Genomic DNA, 25,989 nt, shown 5'->3' on the forward strand with positions numbered 1-25,989 from the left:
TCTTAAGCCCAATACCTCCCAGGCAATCCGAGAGTAACAGCACAGAACCATTGACAATGTCTTGGCAAATTGGAGTGACATTGTGTTCTACTTCGAAATCAGTTGCATTTTTAAAAACGAACTTGTAAGAATCAAATGTTATATGTACTTAGGAGAGAATTAGATATTGATTTTGAAGTATTTATCAATAAAAGTGTGAAAAATTCACTATATTTCCTTTTAGAAACGGCCCTGTTACATGTGATTCAAAAAGCGAAATCTTGATCTATCGTCTTCAAACAAAAAATCATATAAAATAAAATGTAAATGCAAAATACAATATGAAATAAATGAATTCCATTAGCTAAGAAAATTAAAGCTGTATTCAGAAGATTTCCTACATTTTAATCTTCTATTCTAAAAAAACTTATTTCTATATTTAAAATTACCCTGTTTTGCAAACCAATTTCACTTTTTAAAACTGGTGAAAGTTTTGTACACAAAAACTTGTATTTCCCGTAAATAAGTACAAATTCTCCCATTACGAATTCATAAATTAAAAGGATACATTAGAAACTAGCCTTGAAATTTCTTAAGAACAAATAATAAACTACTAACAAAGCGTATAAGAAGGTGCTTCACTAAAACAAGGTCATTTCGAATACCTCCGTGCAGAAGCTTGCATGTTCGATCTTTTAAAAGATTTTGTATAGAATATCTAAGACAGTGTTGAGAAAGACTATTTTAATTTAATATAAAACTCAAATGGGATTCGGCAAAACTGTGACAGCTACGGAAAGAGCGAAAAGTAGATGCTTCCAAGTTTTTACGAATCTGAGGACATAAAATAGCTAGAAGATTTAACAAAAAACAAGACGGTAACTCTTCATTAACTAATTCCCGATAAGGTACTAGTTATAGCCTTTGTTGAAACTAATCTTTAAAAATGTTTACATATTTTCGTTGACCTATTAGACTTTTCGACATTCATGTCATATATTCCTTATAACACAACTATCCCTTCTGAAGGTTCGCCGGGAAATTGTAGAAACTCTTGAACTTGATTTTTGTATTTTGTTTATTTTGTCAAACTTTATGTAGTAATAGATGTTCTAAGTTTCTTTGTAAAAAAATATTGAAAATTGTTAAATATTTGACTGTGTAGGGAACACAGTCAAATTTGAAAAAAATTAAAAATAATTATCTATTTAAAACATTGAAACAAAAAATTTAAAAGATACGCTTTTTATTTTCCTGACGGAAATTGATTTTTAAAATCTATTATTTCAAAAAGTTAATCGAAACGTTTCAAATTGTCAACAAAATCTCAATCAAAACATTTTGTTCCTCTCATACAAATTTCAATGATCGCCAAAGTGGACCTTTTTAAAAATATTTCAATGATTGGTCTATGTGATAAATAAAGCTTATCCTTATAAGGATTTAGCAATTACCATACATATCCAGAAACAGTACGTCATTTAAAATGGTCCATTGGCTTCAATTCTTGAGTTAGCTTTATTTTGTAATGGCATAAGCTAAGGTCACCTTATACACCATGAGCCGTATGCATAAATGGTGGCAAATGCTTTTACTAGTAAATTTTTATAGTATTTACTGTTTTCCAAATGCATAAAAGACATAGTGAATGCTGTAAAGGTAGTATTTACTAGAAGAAAAGTATTTACTAGATTTGAATGAAATTTTATAGAAAATACTTATATTGATATGCATAAAAAACTAGTACAAACTTTTCTTTCTAGTATTTACTGCAATTTTTTCAAGTTTCTAAATACCAACTTGAACATTTACTAGTAAATGCTTTCTCACTTTCAAAGCAATCGGTGTGCAGAGCATTTATTACGAGTAAAAATATGGCAGCTTTTTTCAATTTTAGATCTAAAAAAGTTTATTAAGAGTGCAAAATGCCCGGGAATAATAATTTTAAAATGCTCTACCGTTTTGAAAAAAATAACGTAGAATGGCTAAGCTAATATTTTATGGGTAAGATATTTTATTTGCAATTAATTGAAGCTAATCAATTCATTTATCCCCTTTGCATTAAAAAATCTTTAGGTTCTCAATCTAAAAGAAGGGGAGGAGCAACGTCCGCTGAAGAAAAGATGAGAATATTTTTGAGATATGTTGGAGATCCAGGCTTTCAAGTTGGCGTTGGGGAAGACACGGGCATGCATCAGAGTACTGTTTGCAGAACTGTACACTATGTAGCAAAACAGATATTGGATAAATCCTCTCTTTGGATTAAGTTTCCTTTGGATTACCCACAACAATTGGAAGCTAAACAGGATTGGCTTTTGAAATACAGTTTTCCATCATGTATAGAAGAAGAAGCCCCACTTACACTCAGAGGAGTATATAAACCGTAAAGGATATGCCTCCATCAATATTCAAGCGACCTGTAATGCCAGAGAATGGTTTACAAGTGTTGTTTGCGAATGACCAGGGTCAGTTCATGATTCAAGGATTTGGAAAAATAGTTTTCTTGAACCTATTTTGAGATCGTCCGAAAATACAATATTATTGGCAGACAAGGGATATGGAATTGCACCATGACACTAATGACACCATTCAAAAATCCAACTAGTAACATCGAAAAATCTTATAACAAATTGCATACTAAAGAGAGGTACATAATAGAATATTGTTTTGGACAACTGAAAAGCTGGTTTCCAATCCTTCAAAACTGTATACGAGTCAAATTAAAGAATGTCCCAACTTTAGTTACTACATGTTTTGTCCTGCACAATATTGAAAAGTATTTAAATGACAGTGACGACTTCGAAATTTCAGAAAGAGATGGAAGAGGAAATGAAAGTGCAGTCCACACTTCAAAGAATAATGCGTCTGTACTACAAATCAGAAGATTGGGCTGATAAAGAGAAATGAGCTTGCAGAAATGATATACAATATACAATTATAATTTTGTTATAATTTTATTAAAGATACATATATTATGTACAAAAATATATTTAAAAATGTATAAATTAACAAAAATTTCAAAATAAAATAAAAAAAGTTACTTACTTACTTACTTAAGGTGGCGCTACAGTCCTGTGTGAACTAGGGCCTCACCCAACAAACTTCTCCATCTAGCTCGGGTGAGGTCACCTTCCACTTATGCGCGCCACCTGATCCGCGGTCTTCCTCTACTGCTCTGTCCTGTGGGTGCGGATTGGAAGATTTTCCGGGCCGGAGCATTAGTTTCCATGCGCTCTACGTGACCCAGCCATTTTAGTCGTTGGACTTTTACCCTTCTGGCTAAGTCTACGTCGCTGTACAGCCCGTACAGCTCGTCGTTCCATCTTTTCCTCCACTCCCCTTCGATGCATACGGGACCGTAGATCACACGAAGAAATTTTCTCTCGAAGCGACCCAAGGTGCTTTTATCCGCTTTTGTCATGGTCCATGCTTCAGCACCGTATAGCAGGAGGGGGATGATAAGGGTCTTATATAGCAACACTTTGGTCCCTCGAGAGAGGACTTTACCACTCAATTGCTTTCTAAGTCCAAAGAAACAGCGGTTAGCAAGAGTTGTTCTGCGTTTGATCTCAGCGCTGGTGTTGTTTTCTGCGCTTACAGTGGAGCCTAGGTAGACAAAGTCCTTGACTACGTCAAAGTTACGTCTGTCGATTGTGACGGTTTGACCAAAACGTCGGTGTTGTATGTCCTTTCTAGACGACAGCATGTACTTTGTTTTGCCCTCATTAACCGTTAAACCCATTTTGCCGCCTCTGCCTCAATACTCACAAAAGCCCCATTGACATCACGCTGAGTTCTTCCAATTATGTCAATGTCATCAGCATATGCCAGTAATTATACAGACTTTTGAAAGATAGTGTCTCTAGAGTTGACGTGTGAGCTCTGCACTATTCTTTCAAGCACGATGTTAAAAAAATCGCATGACAGCGCATCACCTTGTCTAAAACCTTTTTTCGACATCAAAAGGTTCTGTTAAGTTGTTTCCAACCTTTATGGAGCAGCGTGAATTCTCCATGGTCATCCTGCACAAACGGACTAGTTTTGCAGGGATGCCAAAGCTAGACATGGCTCTATAGAGCTCTTTAATGTATATGCTATCATATGCGGCCTTGAAATCGATGAAAAGATGGTGGGTGTCGATTTGGTGTTCTTGAGTTTTTTCCAGGATCTGCCGTAATGTGAATATTTGATCAACTGTGGACTTTCCTGCTCTAAAACCACACTGATAAGGACCTATCAGGTTGTTGACGATGGGCTTTAGACGTTCACATATTACGGCAGAGAAGATTTTATAGGCGATGTTAAGTAAACTTATTCCTCTATAGTTGGTGCAGTTTAGAGGGTTTCCTTTTTGTCAGTAACGGGCAAACAATACTGAGGTTAAATTCATCGGGCATGCTCAATTCTTATAACACTGCTGAATTGACTGATTTCGAGTATTTGATACGGACGCCTGAACTGATATTTTCCACAGAATTGTTATCTCACTTAAACGGCAACTTATATTACAACTTAAATGTTGGATCAAATTCTAGCCATCTAGTAAAGAAAGCAAAAACATATGTGTTTTTGAAAGAAAGTACTACGATCGAAAATTGAAGTTACCGCTCTTAAAGTTACGGCCACTGACTTCGAATTCAATGGAAAAAATGTTTGCAGGTGTTACTCTTTCGTGTACTTTACTGTTATGACCTTCAGCATCAATCATTATGCTACAGCCTTAAACTAACTTATTCATATTATATATTGTAACTCTTAACTATCTATATACCTTTCTCACTCAAACATCGAATTATGTTCTTTCTTTTTTACATTTTAATAAATTGGATTTAACCTTTGAAAAACGTGGTCGACATTCTTTTCATTTCAAGCTTTCTTATTTTCAACATATATTAAATTCCAGCAGGCTACAACATTTACCATGATGAAAATGTTAAAACCACTGAATAAATTGACAATTACAGTTCAATGTATAAGAATATAAGGGTTTACAAATTAAATTCAATGTTGTCAAATCCCTATTAGAAAACCCGATACTTCCAAAAAGGACTACTTGTTGATTTCCTCATCATCGTTTTTCAATCCACCGCTGTACACTTACTTAAACTTATGTAACCCCCCATTAACTTAACGAGCCAACCCTGTTGCTGCATTAATTCACCTCACTTTTACCAAACGTCAACCCATAAAGAACATCCGAAAACACAAAGCAAAATGTCAAAGAAAATAAAATTTTTCTCATCTCCACTCGCTCGCTCGTACTTTACTTTGTAAATTGTATGTAGTTTGTGTGCTCACTGAAGCTGATTGACTGAATTTAATTTTTCTCTGTTGAATAAAAATTTTCATAAATTGTGTTTCCGAAAGAATAACTCTTAACTCATTTAATTTCCACCGAATCAAACAAGATCTTCACAAACAGAATGATTAAAGTAAGTTAAAGTTAGCAGCGCATCGGTGAAATTATGGAAAACTCATTTCAATCAATTTTTCCGGCTGTGTTTTTGTAGACATCATGGCTGGATTATTGATTTTTTATTTCGTTTCCGAAAACTTTTTATATCCTATTGTCCACAAAGGACGAAAATCTTTTTGAATAAAACTGAGCCTCAGAATTAAAAATAATCGAAACAAAGACCTTTGTGAGATTTGTTTCATATATTTGAAAGAATACCTTTTATTGGTTTTGGATCTTTCAATCCACAATGCTTGTTGAGGCTCATCGTTGTCGTTGTAGTTGTCGTCCATCGGGGAGGGCGTGAACACCACCCAAACCCAGTTGCCTTGGCCGTGTGTGGTGCTGGTGCTGATGCTAGTGCTAGTGCCTTTTGCTTTTCTCTTGAATCACAATCACAAGTGTTCAGTGTCAATTTTTATTCACACATTATTTTCAATTCTTTATTCTCTCCCTCTCGTATATCGCATAATTGAATCGGAACCTCAACTCAAGCAGCATCCTAGGACTGGATTGCTGTTGTAGTATGCTCTAGAAAAGCAGAAGGACTGCCCCCCAAACAGTCAAGTGCATGTTTTGTGTCGAGAGTGTGTTGCACCCCTGTCCACCTCGCAGCAATCAATCATCCAAGTATTCTAAACAAAGATGAACTCGGACAGCAGTGAAAAAGGCAGTTCCATCATTCGAGGACGACCCTATTCGAAGATGAGTTCAGTTGTCGATGCGGATTTTGAGAAATTCGAGAAGCCCCAGGAGCGCTATGTGTGGGAGATGAGGACGCGCAGTCCGAACACCACTCCCGCCAGCACTGTCCTCAACTCGCCGGACTTGGCTGAAGTGCAGTACTCGCAGCACCATGGTCGTCAGCATCAGATTCGGGTCGGGCGGAGTCCCGTCAGTCAAGTGGATAACATGGTACCGCAGGGTCTGACCAGTCCCGGGTCGCCCACAGACGTTGGCAAAGCCGGCGGACATTGCGTCCGCGATGGGGAGATTGTTGTCTTCGACGACATCGACACCAACTGGATAAAGTCGCAAGCCAAAGATGGCAATGTCGACGATATTCTGAAGGTCACCAAAATGATTGGCCAGCTTCCGATCGCAGAGTATGAAGGTTCCCCGCGCCGCATTGGCACTCAACAACAGGGCTTCAGCCTGCAAGGAGGCTGTTTTAAGATGGCCTGTGCCACAGTCGGAGGCATGCCCACACGTCCTCCTGGGTTCCCGCAGCGTGTGTCGCAGCATTCTTCGCCGGCTACGCAGCAAGAAAACAACCACAAGTCGGAGAATCTAATTGACATCGACGGCGGCAATGGTGTAGCTGAAGTTGACACCGACAATCGAAATGAATCATCGACCGCCGCTGATGAATCGCGGTCCAAGACACCAACATTTGATTATTTGTACGAGTTCTCAGAGACACGAAAGGTCCTCGAGGAGTTTTTCAAAGGAGCCAATACCGATGAGAAACAGTTTGCCGATTTCGCTGAGAGTGACGATCTTGGAAGTTCTGTAAGTAGATTTTTGTATTGCTCCATCTTCAAACATAAATACACAAATGATGTAAGGGTTGTTCTTAATTGGTTTTGTTTATTTTTACTTTGCTTAAGTTTGTTGTTCTTTTTTTGTTTCTGAGTTAATTTATTCGCTTAAATCGTGACAATTTACTTCAATGAAATGATGGTATTGGATTAATCACTTGTTTATGCGTTTATATGCATGACTCACCACCACAACACCGCACCGGCAGAATTATTTTGTAGGGTTTGTGTTCTTTGCAAAAAGAAAAATGCATTTAATTTGAATAATCAATTAAAAAAAGAAATACAATAATTGTTTATGACTGCGATATGAAGAAAACATGAAAACTGATGTAGTTTGTTTGAAAGAGTATTTAATGGAGTAGAAAAAGTTGTTGTTCGCTTTTTTAAAATTCCAGTTGGGAGCAGTAGAAAATTTGTAACATCAAAAACTTTTGAAGTACATTGACTAGACCAATATTTTGTTGTAAAGTTTCTTTTTGATGAAGGAAATAGTTGTTAAAAAAATACAGCAAAAGTTTTTTCAGTGATAATAATGATGTTTTTAAAAAGTATATGAAGCGAGTTTTAAGAAACATCTGAGCAACCAAAAAATGGCATTTTAAAAAGCAAAGAAGTTTAAGATAACATATTTTGTTTCTATTTCTATTTAATTTTTCAAGTGAAAAAGTAAAGAGGAAAGATTACTTCGCAAATTGAATTTCTTTCTATATTTTTTTTTGGTTGTGTTGAATTGTTTAAAACTTTAGTGCCAAAAGCCTTTTGGGTGCAAAATGGTTTCCCACGAATCTTGATTCATTTTGAAATGTACATAATTTATTATTTATTCATGAATTCCAAAATGATTCTGGACAAAAATAGACAACAAAACATGCATCGCTTTGATCAACTGCTTATCTCTCCTTTTACTTGCTTCCCAATTTAAACAAATATAGTGTAAACCAGCGGAGCACTTTTTGCGTGAGGAATTTTACCTTGGAGCACTTCGTTGCGCATATGCCATTTTTCTCAGTTACATGTATCACCCAGTCCCTGAAGTGATACACTGACTCGAATCATTTATTTAAAAAAATATATTTGTCAGATACTCCAATTTCTACAATCAACGCAACATGTATCCCAAAACGAAGTTGTCGTCAATGAAGAACGATCTTACTTCAGCTCTCATTTCGAATAGCAGCGTCAGTGTTTTTCTGCGAAAAAGCCATCTTACTTCTGCCTGAAGTAGTAAAGACTTATGTAGACTACCCATTTAATCACTCAATCCTTTAAAAAGCCTTGTGTTCTTTGGCCGTGATAATAAAGTCCAACGTTCAGCCTGCCTATGTATAAGCGGATCGCTTCGCACGACCTCGTCTGCGGCACTGGACACCTTGCTCTACCTTACACCTTGCTCTACCTTACACCTCTTGACATATTTAGTAAACAAATAGCTGCAAGCTCTGCTATTCGCCTCAAAGCTTCGTCGCAGTGGAATAACAACAACATTGGCCACTCCGTAATTCTAAGGTACTTAGAATCAATTCCAAAGCACACAGACTACACCATCCCCCAACTACAATTCGACAGGAATTTCCAGATTTCTATACCTACCAGATCTTTTTGGGAGGATAGGACATTCTTGGAGAAGGAGTCAATCCACTTTTACACAGATGGCTCAAAAACCAAAGAAGGGGTTGGTGGTGGTGTGTACTCTGAACGACTGAAATTAAGTTTCTCATTCCACCTTCCCAATCATTGTAGCGTGTTCCAGGCGGAACTTTTGGCGATTAAGGAAGTCTTGTCTTGGCTCAAAGAAAACGTGATATCAACATCTGATATCCGTATTTTCTCCGACAGCCAGGCCGCTATCAAATCTCTGGACTCTGTCTCTACAAACTCTATAACAGTCCATAACTGTCGATCATCTCTGATGGAGATGGCGCAACAGTTTAATATTCACCTTTGCTGGGAGCCGGGCCATAGAGACATTCCAGGTAACTGTAAGGCAGATGAACTCGCCAGGAACGGTACAGTACAGCCCATCCTACCACGTTTGGCAAGTACTGGCATACCAATCGCTACTTGTAAACTGCTACTAATGCAAGGCGCTGTGAGGAGGGCAGGCACCAGGTGGACCAACATCACCACGTGTCAAGCCACAAAAAACATCTGGCCAACACTGGATTTAAAACGTTCAAGGTGCTTGCTCTCTCTAAGCAGATCGCATATAAGCTCGATAATAGGTGTCATAACCGGACACTGTCTAATAGGAAAGCACGCCACGAGACTAGGCGTATTCTCAAATGACTTTTGCAGAAGCTGTATGGACGAGGAAGAGGAAGAAACGGTTCTTCATCTTCTCTGCACATGCCCTGCTCTAGCTCGAAAACGCAAGAATTACCTAGGAGAATTCTTCTTTAACGATCTAAACGATCTAAATCATATCGGTATAATCAGCATATCACGTTTCGTAAGGGACTCAAGCTGGTTCCATTGAGCTTAGGAGGAAACCTCAAGATTTATGTGGTATCACAATGGGCCATTAAAATGTCCTAAGTGTGTCCGTTTCCATCTTGGACAGCCACTATAACCTAACCTTACCTTCTGTAAAAGGATTCCTTGTCAATTTGGTTAAGAAAAAAGAGGTTGGGATGCGACCCACACTGATAACTTCCCATCCCGTCTGTCGATTTGTCTTGCTTAAAAGTTTGTCTATGTACTCGTATCAATTTTTACCAAAATTGCGTATTTTTTTTGTAGACTTTATTTTTTATGAAAATAACGGACTGTTGGATTTTATATAAAAATTACTAAATATCGAAAACAATATTTTCTGAGAAATAAAATAAGTTTGAAGCCAATATTTTTAATTTTTGAAAAACCTTTTTGAGTCGAAAGTAAATTTTTACCAAGTTTTAGTATTGTTCTTTTTTTAGAGTTTTATTTTTTGATATTTGAATCGATATTCAATTTTTACCAACTTTGAGTAATGTTTTTTTAGATTTTTATTTTTTATAAAAAAAAAATGTCAATTCGATTTTACTCCAAATTCATATTTTAGTCGTAAAATTTTAGAGGTAAAAAATTTTTTTTTTAGTTTTTTTGATTTATAAAAAAAAAGTTAAATGGATTTTTTTTCAAAATATACTTCTTTAAAATCACGTTACAATATATTATATATGTATAATTTAATTCAAGTCTCTAGCGTTTTTGGTTCGTAAGATATTAAGGGTTAACCAAAATTTTCAACTTTTTTTAAACTGCTATGGTTAAAAAACCAACCCCTCAATTTTCTTGAGAGCCCTTTCTGCATCTTTCTGCCTTATTATCTGTATAAAAACATTTATTTGAAATCGATATCTCTTCTGGTTCTTGAGCTATGGACGACGAAAAAATGTCGCGAACGTACAGACGTACGAACGAACGTACGTACACACGCACAGACATCTTTCTAAAAATCTTTTATTTCGACTCTAAGGACCTTGAAACGTCGAGAAATGTCAAAATTTTCAATTTGACAAATCGGACCCATTACAATAACTTCCTATGGGAAGTTAATAACTAATTTTTCTTTACAATACAAAATACAAATCGTGGTGGACTTGTAGCTTGCCTGAGGTGTGTTTTGAAGAGAGTGATTTTGTTGGTACTTTTTGTATTATGAACTTAAAGCGGAGATTTGCGAAGTAAAGTTCTGAATTTGAAATTCATGACGTTTGAAAAACTACCTAGTTGCCACGGTCAAAATGTACGTTCAAAGCATGAAGTTTACTGCAAATGAAGTCCCTTATGTTGGCTGAACCTGCCCATTGTAATGTGTTCGTTTTGTTGTTTGTTTTGTATTTTCTTCATCGTTTTGAATTTTTGTTTTCTTTGGTTCTCCCTAAAGTCCAGTGCCTCTAATCCATTAATTCTTGAGCGAAGTAGTACAAATACAAAATATACCTTTAAATTTTAAATAATTGGCCCACATTTGCACATACAGTTGTGTTCATAAAAATAGCAGAGCTTTTGATTTTATAACTAAAAAGGTTGAACAATTAATTTTTTTTTATTTTTCGGTAAGTAAATATTTTACTATTTAAAGTTTTAGGTATTTGTAACATACCAGCATATAAAAAATAATAAATATTTGTAATTCGAAAACTGCGTTTGAAAGGAAAAACCTACCAAAATATTCAAGACATCCTGGGGCTGCTCAGCAAAAATGGTCAATAACGCCTTAAAATGTCAAAATAAACCGAAAACGCGAGGCCCAAAAAGGATGACTACTAAAATAACTGACAGAAAAATTGTTCACTTAGCAAAACAGAACCCTTCTATAGGCTCTAGGAAAATAAGAAATGGACTTTAACTGTCTGTTAGCGCTGTCACAATACGAAGACGTCTTTTATAAGCGAAGTTACCAGCCCGAAGTCCACGCAAGGTTCCATTCTTGACGAAAAGGCAAGTGGCAAAGAAAATGGAGTTTCTTAAAGCGCATAGAGATTGGGCAAAAGAGAAATGGAGAAATGCTCTGTAAAGCGATGAAAGCAAAGTCGTACTTTTTGAGCCCAAGGGTCGTCGGGAATATGTTACAAGATCCTATAATGCAGAAATTGATCCACGGTACACTATAAAAACAGTGAAGCATGGTGGATGAAAATTTATGATATGGGTTTGTTTCTCATACTACGGGAGTATTGGTTTGGTATACCAACAAGACTATGACCCAAAGCATACGTCAAAAAATGCAAAATCATGGTTTGTGCAGAAGAAGTTATCCGTTATGGAGTGGCCCGCTCAATCTTCCGACTTTAACACCATCGACAATTTGTGGGGGGATATTAAGAACGCAATTGATTAAGCAAAGCTTAAGAAATCGAAAGAGTTGTGGGAAGCAGTGCGTGATTCGTGGAACGCATTACAAGTCGAGAGGTCTCAGGTTTTAGTGGACTCGATGCCACGTAGATGCGAAGCAGTCATAAAAAACAATGGTTATGCAACAAACTACTAATTGGAAGCTAACATTATTTGTATACTTTCATATAACTTATTACAGTTTTTCTTACTTCTTACTTCTTAAGATCCAGTACTTTGTCATGCACTGCTATTTTTATGAACAGCCATATATTTAAAATTCTGTTTTTATGAATAAAATATTTTAGTTTGTTATTAGAAGTTTAATGAAATATATTATAACGTTGATATTGAAGGCCTTTTTGTTTTATTTGGAGAGCACTGCTATTTTTATGAACACAACTGTATGTAAAACTGGTAAAGCCGATAAAATTACGACGCGACAAAATTTGCTTAATATTTGCAAATATGAAACATCATAAAAGTATGTTCAAGGACAAACATATAGTGCTCCAGTACTTTTCGTTTATCATTATAATATTTATCAATATATTAAATTACAACAAATTAATACATTTGTTTTAATTCCCATTAAGAAGAAAGTAGAATGAAAATCATTTTCATATCATTTATTAAATAACCAAAACAGAAAATCGACCTGTTTAATGTTTATAGGAATACAAATATATAAATTTCATCTGGGAAATTATTATCAACAAATGCATTCCGAAATTCTTATCTCCAATCAAAACTGATTTATTATTCCCACATAAAAAATATTTCTTATCTGAAAAATTGAATTCTACATATATTAAAAACGCTCCGTTTCAATCTTCTTTAAACTCAAAGATTATAAAATTGCAACGGTTAAGTAATGAGTGCTATATTTATCCAGTGACAGTTTATCTTACACATTCTTACAATAAATTAAATGCACCCAGTGAGTCGGACGTCCATAAATATCTACTTTTGCTATAGTAGTCCTCAAGTCGAGTCGCAAAAATTGTGGGCGGTGACGACGACGCACGGTGAGATAACTTGCCATATACTTTAGACTTAAACGATTGTTTTCTTTAATAGGATTATTGTCAGAACTGTGTATTTAAATTAGAACATTAATACCTATTTTAATTGTTTATCAATGGTATTACCTATGTATATGCACCATAAGCACACCCTGACAGACAAAAACTTAGACCATTTTAACAAGACTTGTTAGTTCAGCCTTTACAAAATTATTTTTGTTTTATTTTTATTAAATGAGCCCTTAATCTTTATTATAACCTTCTCAATAAGAAATAATTCAATCTTGTAGGATACACATCAAGACTATGAGCGGGAGGAAGACAAGAAAGCCGAACAAGCTTACATTGGTCAAAGGTTAGCTAGAATCCCAAAGGAAGAGCTCTACATGGTTCATCGTTCGCCCAGAAAACAAGTAATACATACAATTTGCTTCCTTATTATTTTACAGGTCTAACGTTTTTCGCTTTTAGCAATATGACAATTACAACGAGCAAAATGACATTGAACTTTACATCGATTCGAATAGTCGTAGCTCTGGTGAACTTGCCGATACAGAATTAGAAGCTAACTTACGTCGCCATTCACGCAACTTCACCCTATCACCAGAAACAACCGACTACGATTCCAATTGTGGTGATTTGGATAGCCTTTCCAATGATATTAATTTGCAAACTGATTTTGGAAAACTCTACACAAGTATGCCAGTTCTAGAAGATGGGCTTTCGAGCGGTCATGCTTCCGATACGGAGAATAATATTTCCGTAGTGATTGATAAGAAATTCTTAGAGTGTAATAATCTAAGTGTGGCAGCTTTGGATGATGTCGAAAATAATAGTGTCATAAATAATAGTCAAGATGAATCCGATATAGAAGTGAAGCAGGTAATGAACGATGTGGCTACAAGTGATAGTGGTTGCTGTAATACAGCCCTCAATAATGGTGATGTTAAAGATGCTCATATCTATGACGCTGTCTATGCAACAAGTGAGTAATTTTGTGATTTTTTTCAAAAAGTCCATAAAATTGTAATTGTTATTTTTTGTACGTAAAGATGTGCCACAAAATACTCCACCACCACCACCAGCACCAGTTGCACACCGCCCGACAATAACCGATGCCGAGTCTCAAGATATTCAAGAAGCTATGAAAGATATTCGATCTGCCTTGCAGCGTGCGAAAACTCTTCCCGAAAAAGCTAAATTCTGCGATGAAGTACTTCCCGCCGGACGTGAATCACCAATATGGGTTCCACGAACTAACTCGCATGAGAATTCCTCCGTTGATGTTATGCACAAAGGCCAGTGTCACACCGAAGAGGAGGAACATGATACTGATTTGGAAACTGATCGGTTATTGGGACAACAACGTCTTGATGATCAAGGATTTTATGATGATAAAGTAAGTCAACCGTACAAATAAATAGAAAAATCGATTAAATATGAATTTTTTATATAAAAAACAGCAACTTTGGTCAAAGAATTCTCCAACTCATTCTCCGACTACTTCAGATATAACAATGCTCAATAACTCAACTAGCGTTAAACCGCAAACATTTTCATCAGCCACCATCCGACAAGGTATCGGAACAGCACTCACCCCAACCTCACCAGAACATTGTCAAATAATTGGCACAGGTGAAGTTACCATAACATCACCTGAGAAACTACAATACTCAAAGAGTCCAACAGGTTCAATTAAATCATTGAAAGACTCTACAAATAGTGATAAGAAAGCAAAAACTAGAAATAAAGAAGGTAAGTTTTGTTTTGTTCTTGAAAATTTTGTCTCAGTTGTTGTTTGTCTATCTCCTTTCCAACAAAAAAAAACTGGGCTTTGTTAATGACCAAAAAACTAAAAATTAAATGGTGTTTGTTTTTATTTTTCTATATTCCACGCTTCTTTCGTGTAACCTTTGCAAATCAAAATAACTACAATATTTTGAAAAATAAAATAAAAAAACATTAAATGTCCTCTAACCAAATTGTTGCACTCAAAAAAATAATGAACAAAATAATGTAAGTCCTTTGGTTGTTGTGTTATATTTTTTGTTTAAATTTAAAATCGATATAAATTATAATTTTTATTTTCGTAAAACAATAAAAAAAGCAGGAAGTTTTCATGAACAAAAACAAATATTTAACTACAAATTGCAATTAATCTAGGTTTTGGAGCATTTGAAAATAATTGTGTTTGGAATAACAAAGGTACTAATATTAGGGAACATTCCTTAACTTAACTGGAGGCAAGTTCTCATGACCATGAATTTAAATCAATTTAAGAGAGTGAAAGAGCATACTCGTTGCACATTATGCTCGCCAAATTAGTTCCCCTGATTAACATAAGCATTTGGTGTGGTTAAGTGATAGTATTAGCTTAGGTACTGTCGATGATATATAAAATATGATCTTGTGTCCCCTTGCACTCATGACCTAACATAGAGATAGTACTGCTCTCCAATTCTAGGATAATGACGCTGCCGCGCCGCCGGTATCACACCAATCGTTTTTTTGTCGAGTAGCATGGGAAGTTTTGTCTGCAATACCCATTACCTACCCTAGAGACGATTTTTGGATACAAATGAGGGCCACTACTTGACCGTACTAAAGGGTTTTCCAATAAGAGGTGTTATTTTGAATAGCCATCTTTTCTGGCACCTATTACTTTAAACTACGTTAATACTTAAAATGGAATTAAACACTATTTCGGTGAAAGTAGCAAACAAATGTTTTAGAGCAATTCATTTCAGAACATGTAGGTCGTAGTGTTGCAGAAAATTCAAGTTTTCCGAATCCTTATCGATTTTTGGATGAAGGCATTACACTAACTAAATTACAAAAAAGTTCAGTTAACACAAGTCTGTCAAACACTAGCAACGTTTTCTCTTCGCTGATTGGGTCCTTAAAATCTTCAGAAGTGAGGCCAATTTTTACCTCATTCGCATTTTTGGTTCGGAAATTCAAGAACGATTGTTGAAAAACTGTTTGGTGTAGTTTTTGATCTGAAAGTGAGATTAGACCTTGCTCATTTAAAAATGAATCGTGCCACCGAACTATGAATAGTGATTTTTTAAGTCGTAATTGGAAAATATTAATATGGCTGAAATTTATTTTAAACAAGACGGTGTCGTTACGTCTCACACAAGCATCCTTAATTTAGGTTGGGTTGGAGTGGCTGTCCAGATGTCATTGACGCACGTAGACCTAGAGGGCCCATTGTGATTACTCATGGGAGAGTAATGAATTTAAACAAACTATTTTGTACTTTTAATAAAGTTAGACAGACGTTTTGTGTCAATCGTTGCCAGTTCACTGGTGTTATCGAAGAAGGGATTACCGAGAAGATATTTGCATGTAGCAAGTGGTGTTCCTATGTTATGTTTTTGTCTAACATGAGGCAGAAGTGTTCCGTTTTTTTCGAGCTCTTTGGCTTTGCAATTTCCCGGAATTTCTCTGTGGCCCGTCACCCAAATGAGTTGAATGTTAAACTGTCCCGTCATCTCATTCAAAGATGATTGACAATCGTGGACTGTTTGAGAGTTTGTGGAGATAGACGCTAGAGATTTAAGAGCGGCTTGGCTGTCTGAGAAGATTCGTATATCCTTACAAGATATAACGTTTTCTTTGAGCCAGGATAGTGCTTCTTTAATCGCCATTACTTCTGCCCGGAATACACTACATTGATTGGGAAGTCTATAGGATAGACTGAGATTCAGTTGTTCTGAAAAGATACCACTTCCAACTCCGTGATCGGTCTTTGAACCGTCAGTATAGAAGTGTACCGCATCGTCTTCCAGGGGTCTCTGTTCTTCCCAGGTGGGAAGGGATGGACACATGGAATCTTTTACCAAATACCATTTTTAGGGTGGTATAGTCTAAGCGATCTGGGATAGATCTGAAACTGTCTAGAATAGTAGTATGTCCAGTATTGTTACTGGTCCATTGAGAGGTGGCTCTAAGCCTTACACATGAGTTGGCAGCCACCTTTTTAGAGAAGATGTCAAGTGGTGTTAGGTTTAAAAGCACTTCCAGTGCTGCGGTTGGTGTTGAGCGAAGTGCATCTGTGATGCACATACCTGCTGACCGCTGGACTTTGATGAGCTTATTTAGATTTACCATCTTGTCCAGTGCGGTCAACCATACGACGCACGGCTCCATAAATGAGTATCGACCTGATTACCGAAGTGTATAGCCAGTGGGTTATTTTTGGGGAGAAACCCCATTTTGATCCTTTGGCCTTTTTACAAGTAAAAATGCTACAGTAGCCTTTTTGACTCTTTCATCAATATTTGCCTTCCAATTTAGTTTTTTGTCTAAAATGAGGCCCAAATATTTAGCTTGATCGGAAAAGCTTAATGATATTTCTCTAATCTTGGGTGGGCTAATCTGAGGAATTTTATATCTTCTCGAAAAGAGTATTAATTCTGTTTTGTGTGGGTTGACGTCCAATCCACATTGCTTAGCCCATTTAGTAAGCCTGTTTAGGGCATTTTGTAGAAGTTCCGAGAGAACTTGGGGGTGCTTCCCAGATACGGATATCGCAACGTCGTCAGCATAGGCAATCACCTTAAAACCCTCTGCTTCCAATGCTATTAGTTGGTCGTTTACTACCATGTTCCATACAAGAAGCGAAAGGACTCCACCTTGGGGAGTGCCTCGATTCATCGATCTGGTGGTAGTAAAACTTCTCATGTTAGAAATTATTGTCCTGCTTTTGAGCATGAGACTTATAAGATCTATGAGTGACTTCTCCATTGCTGTTGTGATCGCCTGATAACTGACGTTGTTGAAAGCTCCTTCAATATCTAGGAACGCTACCAAGTTATATTCTTCGTATTCGAGGAAATGTTCAATAGTACGTACCAGCGAGTGAAGTGCTGATTCTACTGATTTTCCTTTAGAGTAAGCATGTTGAGCTGTGGAAATGAGACATGGTTTTAAATTATGTCTGATGTAAATTTCAATCAATCTTTCCAAGGTTTTAAGAAGGAAGGATGATAGGCTCATTGGTCGTAGATCTTTAGGGTTAACGTGTGATTGTTTCCCTGCTTTGGGAATGAAGACTACTTTTGCCATTCTCCAGGCTTTGGGAATGTATCTCAACCTTACACAGCTTGTCAGAATGATTTCCAATGGTGGAATGATCATGTCTGAGCATTTTTGTAGTTCGGCCGGAATGATTCCGTCTGGTCCTGAAGATTTATATGGATCAAAGCTGTCTATGGCCCATTGCAGTTTTTCCCGCGTTATTAGATCACACAAGCATCCTTACAATCGCAATTTTGCACGCACAGATTTATTTATTTCTTCAAGAAGTGATCGCAGTAATTGGTCAACGAAATCTGGTGCTTTAACACCTATTGACTTTTTATTTACACTCACTTGAAATATAAAGTGATGTCAATGCTCCACAATTGATTAAAGACAATCGTGAAGTTATGGAGACGAAAATGTGAAAATCGGTCATAGAAAATTTTATGAAAAGGATATAAGGAAGCAGCCGTAGCCGTGGTAGCCATTTGGCATACTTTCCTTTTAAGATTTTAACAAACATGAAATTACGATCTAAGAGAAATCAAGAAAAGTGAGCCCAGCAATTCCGTTGACATGTCTGCCTATACTCAGCCCTACAGACTGAAAGCTTGGGTCAGTTGACTACCAGGATTTTTTTCATTTTTTGTTTTAAGACCAAAAATAAAATACCCATTTTTTCACCAAAAACGGATCATGGTCTTGATTTTCTCTAAAAATGTTTTACTTTTAACTTCTTTCAATATAAAAATATATTTTTGCATTATTCCAAAAAGATATCCCCCATAAAACAGTTCAAACATTTGTTTGTGAACAAGCTCTTATATTGTCTAAATAATATTTGATTATCATAGTGCATAATTCAAAATACGTAATAGTTTGTCCTTGGCAATTGTGTCAGTTAAATTTCGAACGGGTTCAGTCCCAAGTCCTGGTACAAAATATGTCAAAAACAGACTAAATCGAATGCGTCATGTTTTCAAGTGTTTTCTGCAGATCTTACATTTTTTCGGCTGAAATCTGCTGTTTGATCAATTCGGCGACTGTAAAATGGACAAAGCTCATAGTTATCCGAGCTGAACACCTATTTCCATGCAACAATTTTATCATTTTTAGGTGTATTTGAATTGTACATCTGTTCATGGTGTTCTTAAATTCATATTGAACATTCTTTAACAAGAGCTAAAAAATGTTTCGAAACTTGAAGAATCCATTGAGATTTGCAAACTTGTAAATATAAAAATCATGAACATGAAAACTTCCGTGTGTTTTTCTTTATAGATTTATTTGTTTTAAGAAATTCCATTAAAAAAAAATATAAATTAAATTAACTTTGCTTTATCCACATTACAGCATTACTTGATCCGGCAGTACTTATCGAGGGGGTTTTATTTCGAGCAAGGTACTTGGGTTCGACGCAATTAGTGTGCGAAGGACAACCAACAAAATCTACTCGAATGATGCAAGCTGAAGAAGCTGTTTCCAGGATCAAGGTAAGCATTTTTCTGTTTTGAATTTCTTATACAAATACATATATACCACAACATCATCAAAGAAAAACAAAAAAACATACTAACTACATTCCCAATCTTTGTTCGCATGCATACTAACAGGCTTTGGTAAGTTCGCTCAATCCGTTGGCACTTCTAATAGTATTTTTGTGTGGACAAATTTAAATTAAGATCAATTTAATTTAATTTATTTTATGTATAGGCACCAGAAGGTGAAAGTCAACCATCCACCGAAGTTGATTTATTTATATCAACCGAGAAAATAATGGTCCTTAACACTGATCTCAAAGAGATCATGATGGACCATGCCCTTCGTACAATCTCCTACATTGCTGATATTGGTGATCTGGTAGTTCTTATGGCACGACGTAGATTCGTGCCCGCTGATACCGATGAAGGACCCAAACCAAACCGGACACCCAAAATGATATGTCACGTTTTTGAGAGTGACGAAGCACAATTTATAGCACAATCAATTGGTCAGGCATTCCAAGTGGCATACATGGAATTTCTGAAAGCAAATGGAATTGAGGATCATAGTTTTGTTAAGGAAATGGATTACCAGGAAGTGCTCAATAGTCAGGAGATCTTTGGTGATGAATTGGAGATCTTTGCGAAAAAAGAATTACAAAAAGAGGTCGTCGTACCTAAGGCGAAAGGAGAAATACTAGGGGTAGTGATTGTAGAGAGTGGTTGGGGTTCCATGTTGCCCACAGTTGTAATTGCAAATCTAATGTCAGCTGGAGCTGCAGCTAGATGTGGTCAATTAAATATCGGTGACCAACTGATTGCTATAAATGGCATGAGCTTAGTCGGGCTTCCATTATCGACTTGTCAGAGTTATATACGCAATGCAAAGAATCAGACTGCTGTTAAATTTACGGTTGTGCCTTGTCCGCCAGTAGTCGAGGTTAAGATTAAACGACCGAATACCAAATATCAATTAGGATTTAGTGTTCAAAATGGAGTGGTAAGTTTAAAAAAAAAAAACAAAAACCTTATCTTTGACATTCTTATTTCTCTTCTTAAAGATTTGTAGTCTTTTACGCGGTGGAATTGCTGAGCGCGGGGGTGTGAGAGTGGGTCATAGAATAATTGAAATAAATAATCAAAGTGTTGTGGCTGTTCCTCATGAAAAAATTGTTAATTTATTAGCAACATCTGTTGGCGAGGTAATACAATAAAAAATGACTAAAACGTCAAAATACAATATAATTAATTTGTTTTTTTCTTCTCTTAATCAGATTTTAATGAAAACAATGCCGACTTCAATGTTTAGACTCCTGACAGGTCAGGAAAATCCAATTTTCATCTAACTATTTTCAACTTTCCAATAAATATAAAAGTTATAAAAAAGAAATCTAACTTATTGCTATCTTAGTCTATAAGAATTTTGAGGGTTGTTTGCAAAAAGTTTTAGGTCGTCTTATCAACAAAGAGCTATAATGAAAATTATATAAAATGCATTCTTCTTAAGTTGACCAATGTGAAATTGCTTTTAGCACGATACAGATAGAGCTCTATTGGAAAGAAGAATTAATGGTTCTTTGTTTTAGCACAGCCTAACATTTTTCAAGCAATCCTCTTACCTAAACAAAAACAAAACAAAAAACAAATCCTAACGAATATTTGAAACCAAAAATACAAAGAAAATACCCACACGCACTTATTTGCTATTTGCGGCAACGATTATAATCATGAAAAAAAAATATTTAAAGAAAATAAATAAATTAAAATTTAAATAAAAGAAAAGAAAACACGAACAACAACAATTCTAAATCACTCTTAAAGATTTCTCCTGTGAACACTAAACAATCATTTTTGTTGTTGTAAATTTTCATTATAAAAAATTGCAAGAACAATATATTAACAAAAAAAATATCGAATTTAAGTTGTTTGCGCGAAGAAGTATTGTTTTAATTTTGTTAATCACTGTATGAGCTTTTTTTACATTTCATAATTTTCTTCTTTTGTTTTTTGAAATTTTCAGTCTTATTACAAAATTTATAAATAAATTTCACGCAGTAAATAAAATATTTTGCAAAAAAAAATCGAGACTGATAATTGCGTGATTTATTTTTAATGATTTTACTTTTATTTTTATTAAATATGCATTAAACCAAAAAAACAATAAAATTACATACAAATCGATGTACATACATAAATAAGCTTATATTAGTTTTATTTTAAAATTAAAAACAAATGTATTAATTATATAAAAAAACAACAAAAGTATTTGTAATTTATACACCAGTATAACATTTGTCAATTTATTTTTGTATTCAATTTATTATTTACAACATATGCAATATATTTATTTATTAAGTTTTATCGTGCCATTAGCATCACTTTTCTTCCTTATTGTAATATTTTTTTATACAAATTTTTGTTTTCAAAATTCATACATTTAATTTTAATAAAGATACATATTTTATTTTAATAAAATTTTAGTTTGTTGTTATTTATTATTTTATTTCAAAACCACACATGCTCAAAACCAAAACCTATGAATGTACTAAAAACTTTTAACACACCACATATCTACATTATATCCCAATATTATTCGCTTGTCTCTCCAAAATATTCACCTTAAAATGAAAAACAAAAAAAAAAAACATTTCTTAAACAAACCAAACAAAATTAAATATATAACAATATTTTTGAGTTAATATACAATCATCTGCGTTGGTCATAAATTTAAACACTTGCTTGTATATAAATGTTTATCAGTTGTTAACAAAAAAAAATAAAAGTAAAATAAAAATCTAAAAAGAATGAACTTCTTGTAAGTGACCTTTGAGATAAATGAACTTAGACAAAAAAGAAAACCAAAACAAATAAAATTAATGGAAAAATGCTCAATAATATTATTTAACATTCAAATGTTCTTTGAATATTTTATAAAAGTTTATGTAGGTGTAGATTTGATTTAACATTCAAAAGAATTGTTTTATTCAGAAATAAATACAAAAGAAAAATGACAAAATGATTAAAATGTTAACATTCAAAGTTACTTTTAGTTTAAAGTTAAAATACAAAAACATACACACATACAAACAATATTAAGAGTATCGAAGCTCGAGCATGTTAAAAAAATCAACTGTAGATTTTTAAACAGTTTCTGCATTAGATTGAAAATGTGTTAACTTAAAACAATTGTTTTAGTAGAGAGTTCAAAACAGATATCGGTGATTATTTGTTATGCAAGGAATCTTTGCAGAAGTACACCCAAAGGTATCTTTCCACGAGGATATACTTAAGTCTGATGCAACTTTAAAATTTTCTGAATGCATATTAAATCCATAAGATGGAAATGGTTTGTTTAGCTAGAAGCAACATATTTGAAATGGTGAAGTAATTTAGGGCTTTTTTGTGCTGAAATCGATATAAATAGCTCCTAACCCTGCATCCGCACAAGTACAAAAGTAATATTAAAATATTTGTTAAGGAGCCTGTAAAGCTTGACGTCAAACTGGGAATTTTCAAGGATAAGCTTTTCTGAACTCAGTCCTGGCAACACGAGCACAACAACTGCACAACATCCCCTACCATTAGTTTTCTAAAATTTTAAACTTAGTCGGGATTAGAGCTCTAAATCAGTACAAAACGATGCCAAAGATCTTTGGTCATTAAAACTAGTATAATACTTGTCCTTGCTGAAAGCCTCTTTTACACTCGCAATAAAAATTATTGAGTTGAGAAAACAAAACAAAAAACGTCTTTACATCAACAAACTTCTGCAAATTGGAATTTATAAATAAGATCCTTGCTTTGGGATGACCATGTTCTTTGCGCTGCTGTCGATCCTCAAGTACGGCAGAAAATTGAACGAATCATAGGTTAAGTCACCAAAAAATAAAGGATTACTTACAAAGGGTTGTAAAATGGTCTTTTTATCGACTTATATGAATGCCCAAACATCCTCAATTGCTTAACCTTGGGTCAGCATTTTTTAAAAATAAATTGCAGTAAGGGTTTTAAATGTTTCGAGAAATAACTGCTTCAATTTGTTGTTTCCAAAAAAGTTTCAATGGTGTGAGACTTTATTTAATCATTTCTTTGAACTCTCTGAACATCCTAACTGAAAGATGATGGGATCTCATTTTATATTGATAATATATTAATTTTACAGAAAAAAAGATAAGAAACTGCTCTGTTAAGAAAATGAATTAAAAAAGAACATACATACATACACAACACACATATACTTACAGATTTCAAAATAGTTTTGATCAATAGGTGAAAAATTCAATAAAACAAAGTGCATACGACGTGATAATTGTTGTAATATTTACCAGAATAAAAAAAAGTTAATTTACTTACTATATATGTTTACTGGAAAATTTATTTAAAACAAAAAGTATTAAAATAAAAAATAAAAGAAAAACATAAAAAAAAACTAAATTAACTTTATATAAATGTGTAAAAAAAAAATTTAAAAAATTATGTATAATCTTATTAATCGTAGTTAGAACCATGTAAAATAAAACAATAATTATTCTAATTGATACGTTTTACATAAAACATAAACAAAAAATGTGTTTAATATTATCAATTAGTTCGCAGCAGCACAATAAACAAATAAATTAAAGATGTAATGAAAGGGGGACAGTAAAATTAAATATTAATGAACATTTTTATAATTTAATTTATGAAACAAAAAAATAATATGTATAAATTTATTATTTAAAATGATTTATATTAAATTTTGGATTCTCTTTTTTTGTTTACAACCATCTATTTATTTATTTTTTTAAATGTTTTGCTAAATGTTTACTTTTGTTGCAAGAAGAAACGTCCACAAAAATAATTTAAAATTGTATGAGGATTGTATTATTTAATGTAAGAATACAAACAAAAAACAAAAACAAATGATAAGACGCATATTAATTAATAATAATAATAATATTATATAAATGTGTTTAAAAATTAATAATACAAAAGAAAAACTCTGTAAAATGTGTAAGCAGGTAAAATTATTATTATTAATAATGATTTTGTTTGCAATAAATACTACAGGCAATATGAAGAACAAAATAGTCATACAAACAAAAACAAAACAAACAAAAATATTATTACATAAATGTATCAATCATTGAATAAATGGCATATAATTTCGCATTTTTTAAACGAAGCTTTTGTTCTTAATTTTTATTTTTACAGAAGTATAAGTTTAAAAAAAATCTTCTCTGCCGTAATATGTGAACGTCTAAAGCCCATCGTCAACAACCTGATAGGTCCTTATCAGTGTGATTTTAGACCAGGAAAGTCCACAGTTGATCAAATATTCACATTACGGCCGATCCTGGAAAAAACCCAAGAACACCAAATCGACACCCACCATCTTTTCATCGATTTCAAGGCCGCATATGATAGCATATACAGGAAAGAGCTGTATAGAGCCATGTCTAGCTTTGGCATCCCTACCAAACTCGTCCGTTTGTGCAGGATGACAATGGAGAATTCACGCTGCTCCGTAAAGGTTGAAAAGAGCTTAACAGAACCTTTCGATTTCAAAAAAGGTTTTAGACAAGGTGATGCGCTGTCATGTTATTTTTTTAACATCGTGCTTTAAAGAATAGTGCAGAGCTCACACTTCAACACTAGAGGCACCATCTTTCAAAATTCTGTCATATTACTAGCATATGGTGATGACATTGACATAATCGGAAGAACTCAGTGTGATGTCAATGGGGCTTTTGTGAGTATTGAGGCAGAGGCGGCAAAAATGGGTTTAACGGTTAATGAGGGCAAAACAAAGTACATGCTGTCGTCAAGAAAGGACATACAACACCGACGTCTTGGTCAAAACGTCACAATCGACAGACGTAACTTTGAGGTAGTCAAGGACTTCGTCTACCTAGGCTCCGCTGTAAACGCAGAAAACAACAAAAGCGCTGAGATCAAACGCAGAATAACTCTTGCTAACTGCTGTTTCTTTGGACTAAGAAAGCAATTGCGTGGTAAAGTCCTCTCTCGAGGGACCAAAGTGTTGCTATATAAGACCCTTATCATCCCCGTCCTGCTATACGGTGCAGAAGCATGGACCATGACAAAAGCGGATGAAAGCACCTAGGGTCGCTTCGAGAGAAAAGTTCTTCGTGTGATCTACGGTCCCGTATGCATCGAAGGGGAGTGGAGGAGAAGATGGAACGATGAGCTGTACGGGCTGTACAGCGACGTAGACTTAGCCAGACGGGTAAAAGTCCAACGACTTAGAGGGCTGGGTCACGTAAAACGCATGGAAACCAATGCTCCGGCCCGGAAAGTCTTCGAATCCACACCCACAGGACAGCGCAGTAGAGGAAGACCACGGATCATGTGCCGCGCCCAAGTGGAAGGTGACCTCACCCAACTTGGATCGTGAAACTGGAGACATTTAGCTAGGGACCGAACTAGATGGAGAAGTTTGTTGGGTGAGGCCATAGTTCACACAGGACTGTAGCGCCACCTTAAGTAAGTAAGTAAGTATAGTTTTTAATCTGGCAATAACTTTTTAAAAATTGATGTTTTTGACAGCTGTCAATTGATTTATGCTTAGTTTGGTTTGCATTTCATAGACCTCTGTACAACGTTTGAACACAACGAAACAATCAGTTTAGTGAAGGAAACATTTGTTGAGTGCAGTT

At 34.8% G+C, this 25,989-nt stretch overlaps 1 protein-coding gene across 2 annotated transcripts; it reads left to right on the top strand.

Moving 5' to 3' along the window:
• Positions 1 to 5,250: 5,250 nt before the first annotated feature.
• LOC129945737 (uncharacterized) lies at positions 5,251 to 21,337 on the top strand. 2 transcript variants are annotated; one of them, XM_056055618.1, is made up of 10 exons: positions 5,251 to 5,411; positions 5,933 to 6,946; positions 13,112 to 13,234; positions 13,293 to 13,806; positions 13,874 to 14,220; positions 14,285 to 14,576; positions 19,221 to 19,342; positions 19,563 to 20,330; positions 20,392 to 20,532; positions 20,605 to 21,337. In XM_056055618.1, exons 2-10 carry the CDS (start codon positions 6,080 to 6,082, stop codon positions 20,674 to 20,676), a joined length of 3,246 nt encoding a protein of 1,081 aa, XP_055911593.1. In that variant the 5' UTR covers positions 5,251 to 5,411; positions 5,933 to 6,079; the 3' UTR covers positions 20,677 to 21,337. The 2 variants fall into 2 exon arrangements, with proteins under 2 accessions (XP_055911593.1, XP_055911592.1); XM_056055617.1 differs by having other exon boundaries at positions 5,252 to 5,411; positions 19,203 to 19,342.
• The last annotated feature ends 4,652 nt before the right edge of the window (positions 21,338 to 25,989 follow it).

This window comes from Eupeodes corollae, chromosome 2 (genome assembly GCF_945859685.1).
Source record: "Eupeodes corollae chromosome 2, idEupCoro1.1, whole genome shotgun sequence".
NCBI classification, from domain to species: domain Eukaryota; kingdom Metazoa; phylum Arthropoda; class Insecta; order Diptera; family Syrphidae; genus Eupeodes; species Eupeodes corollae.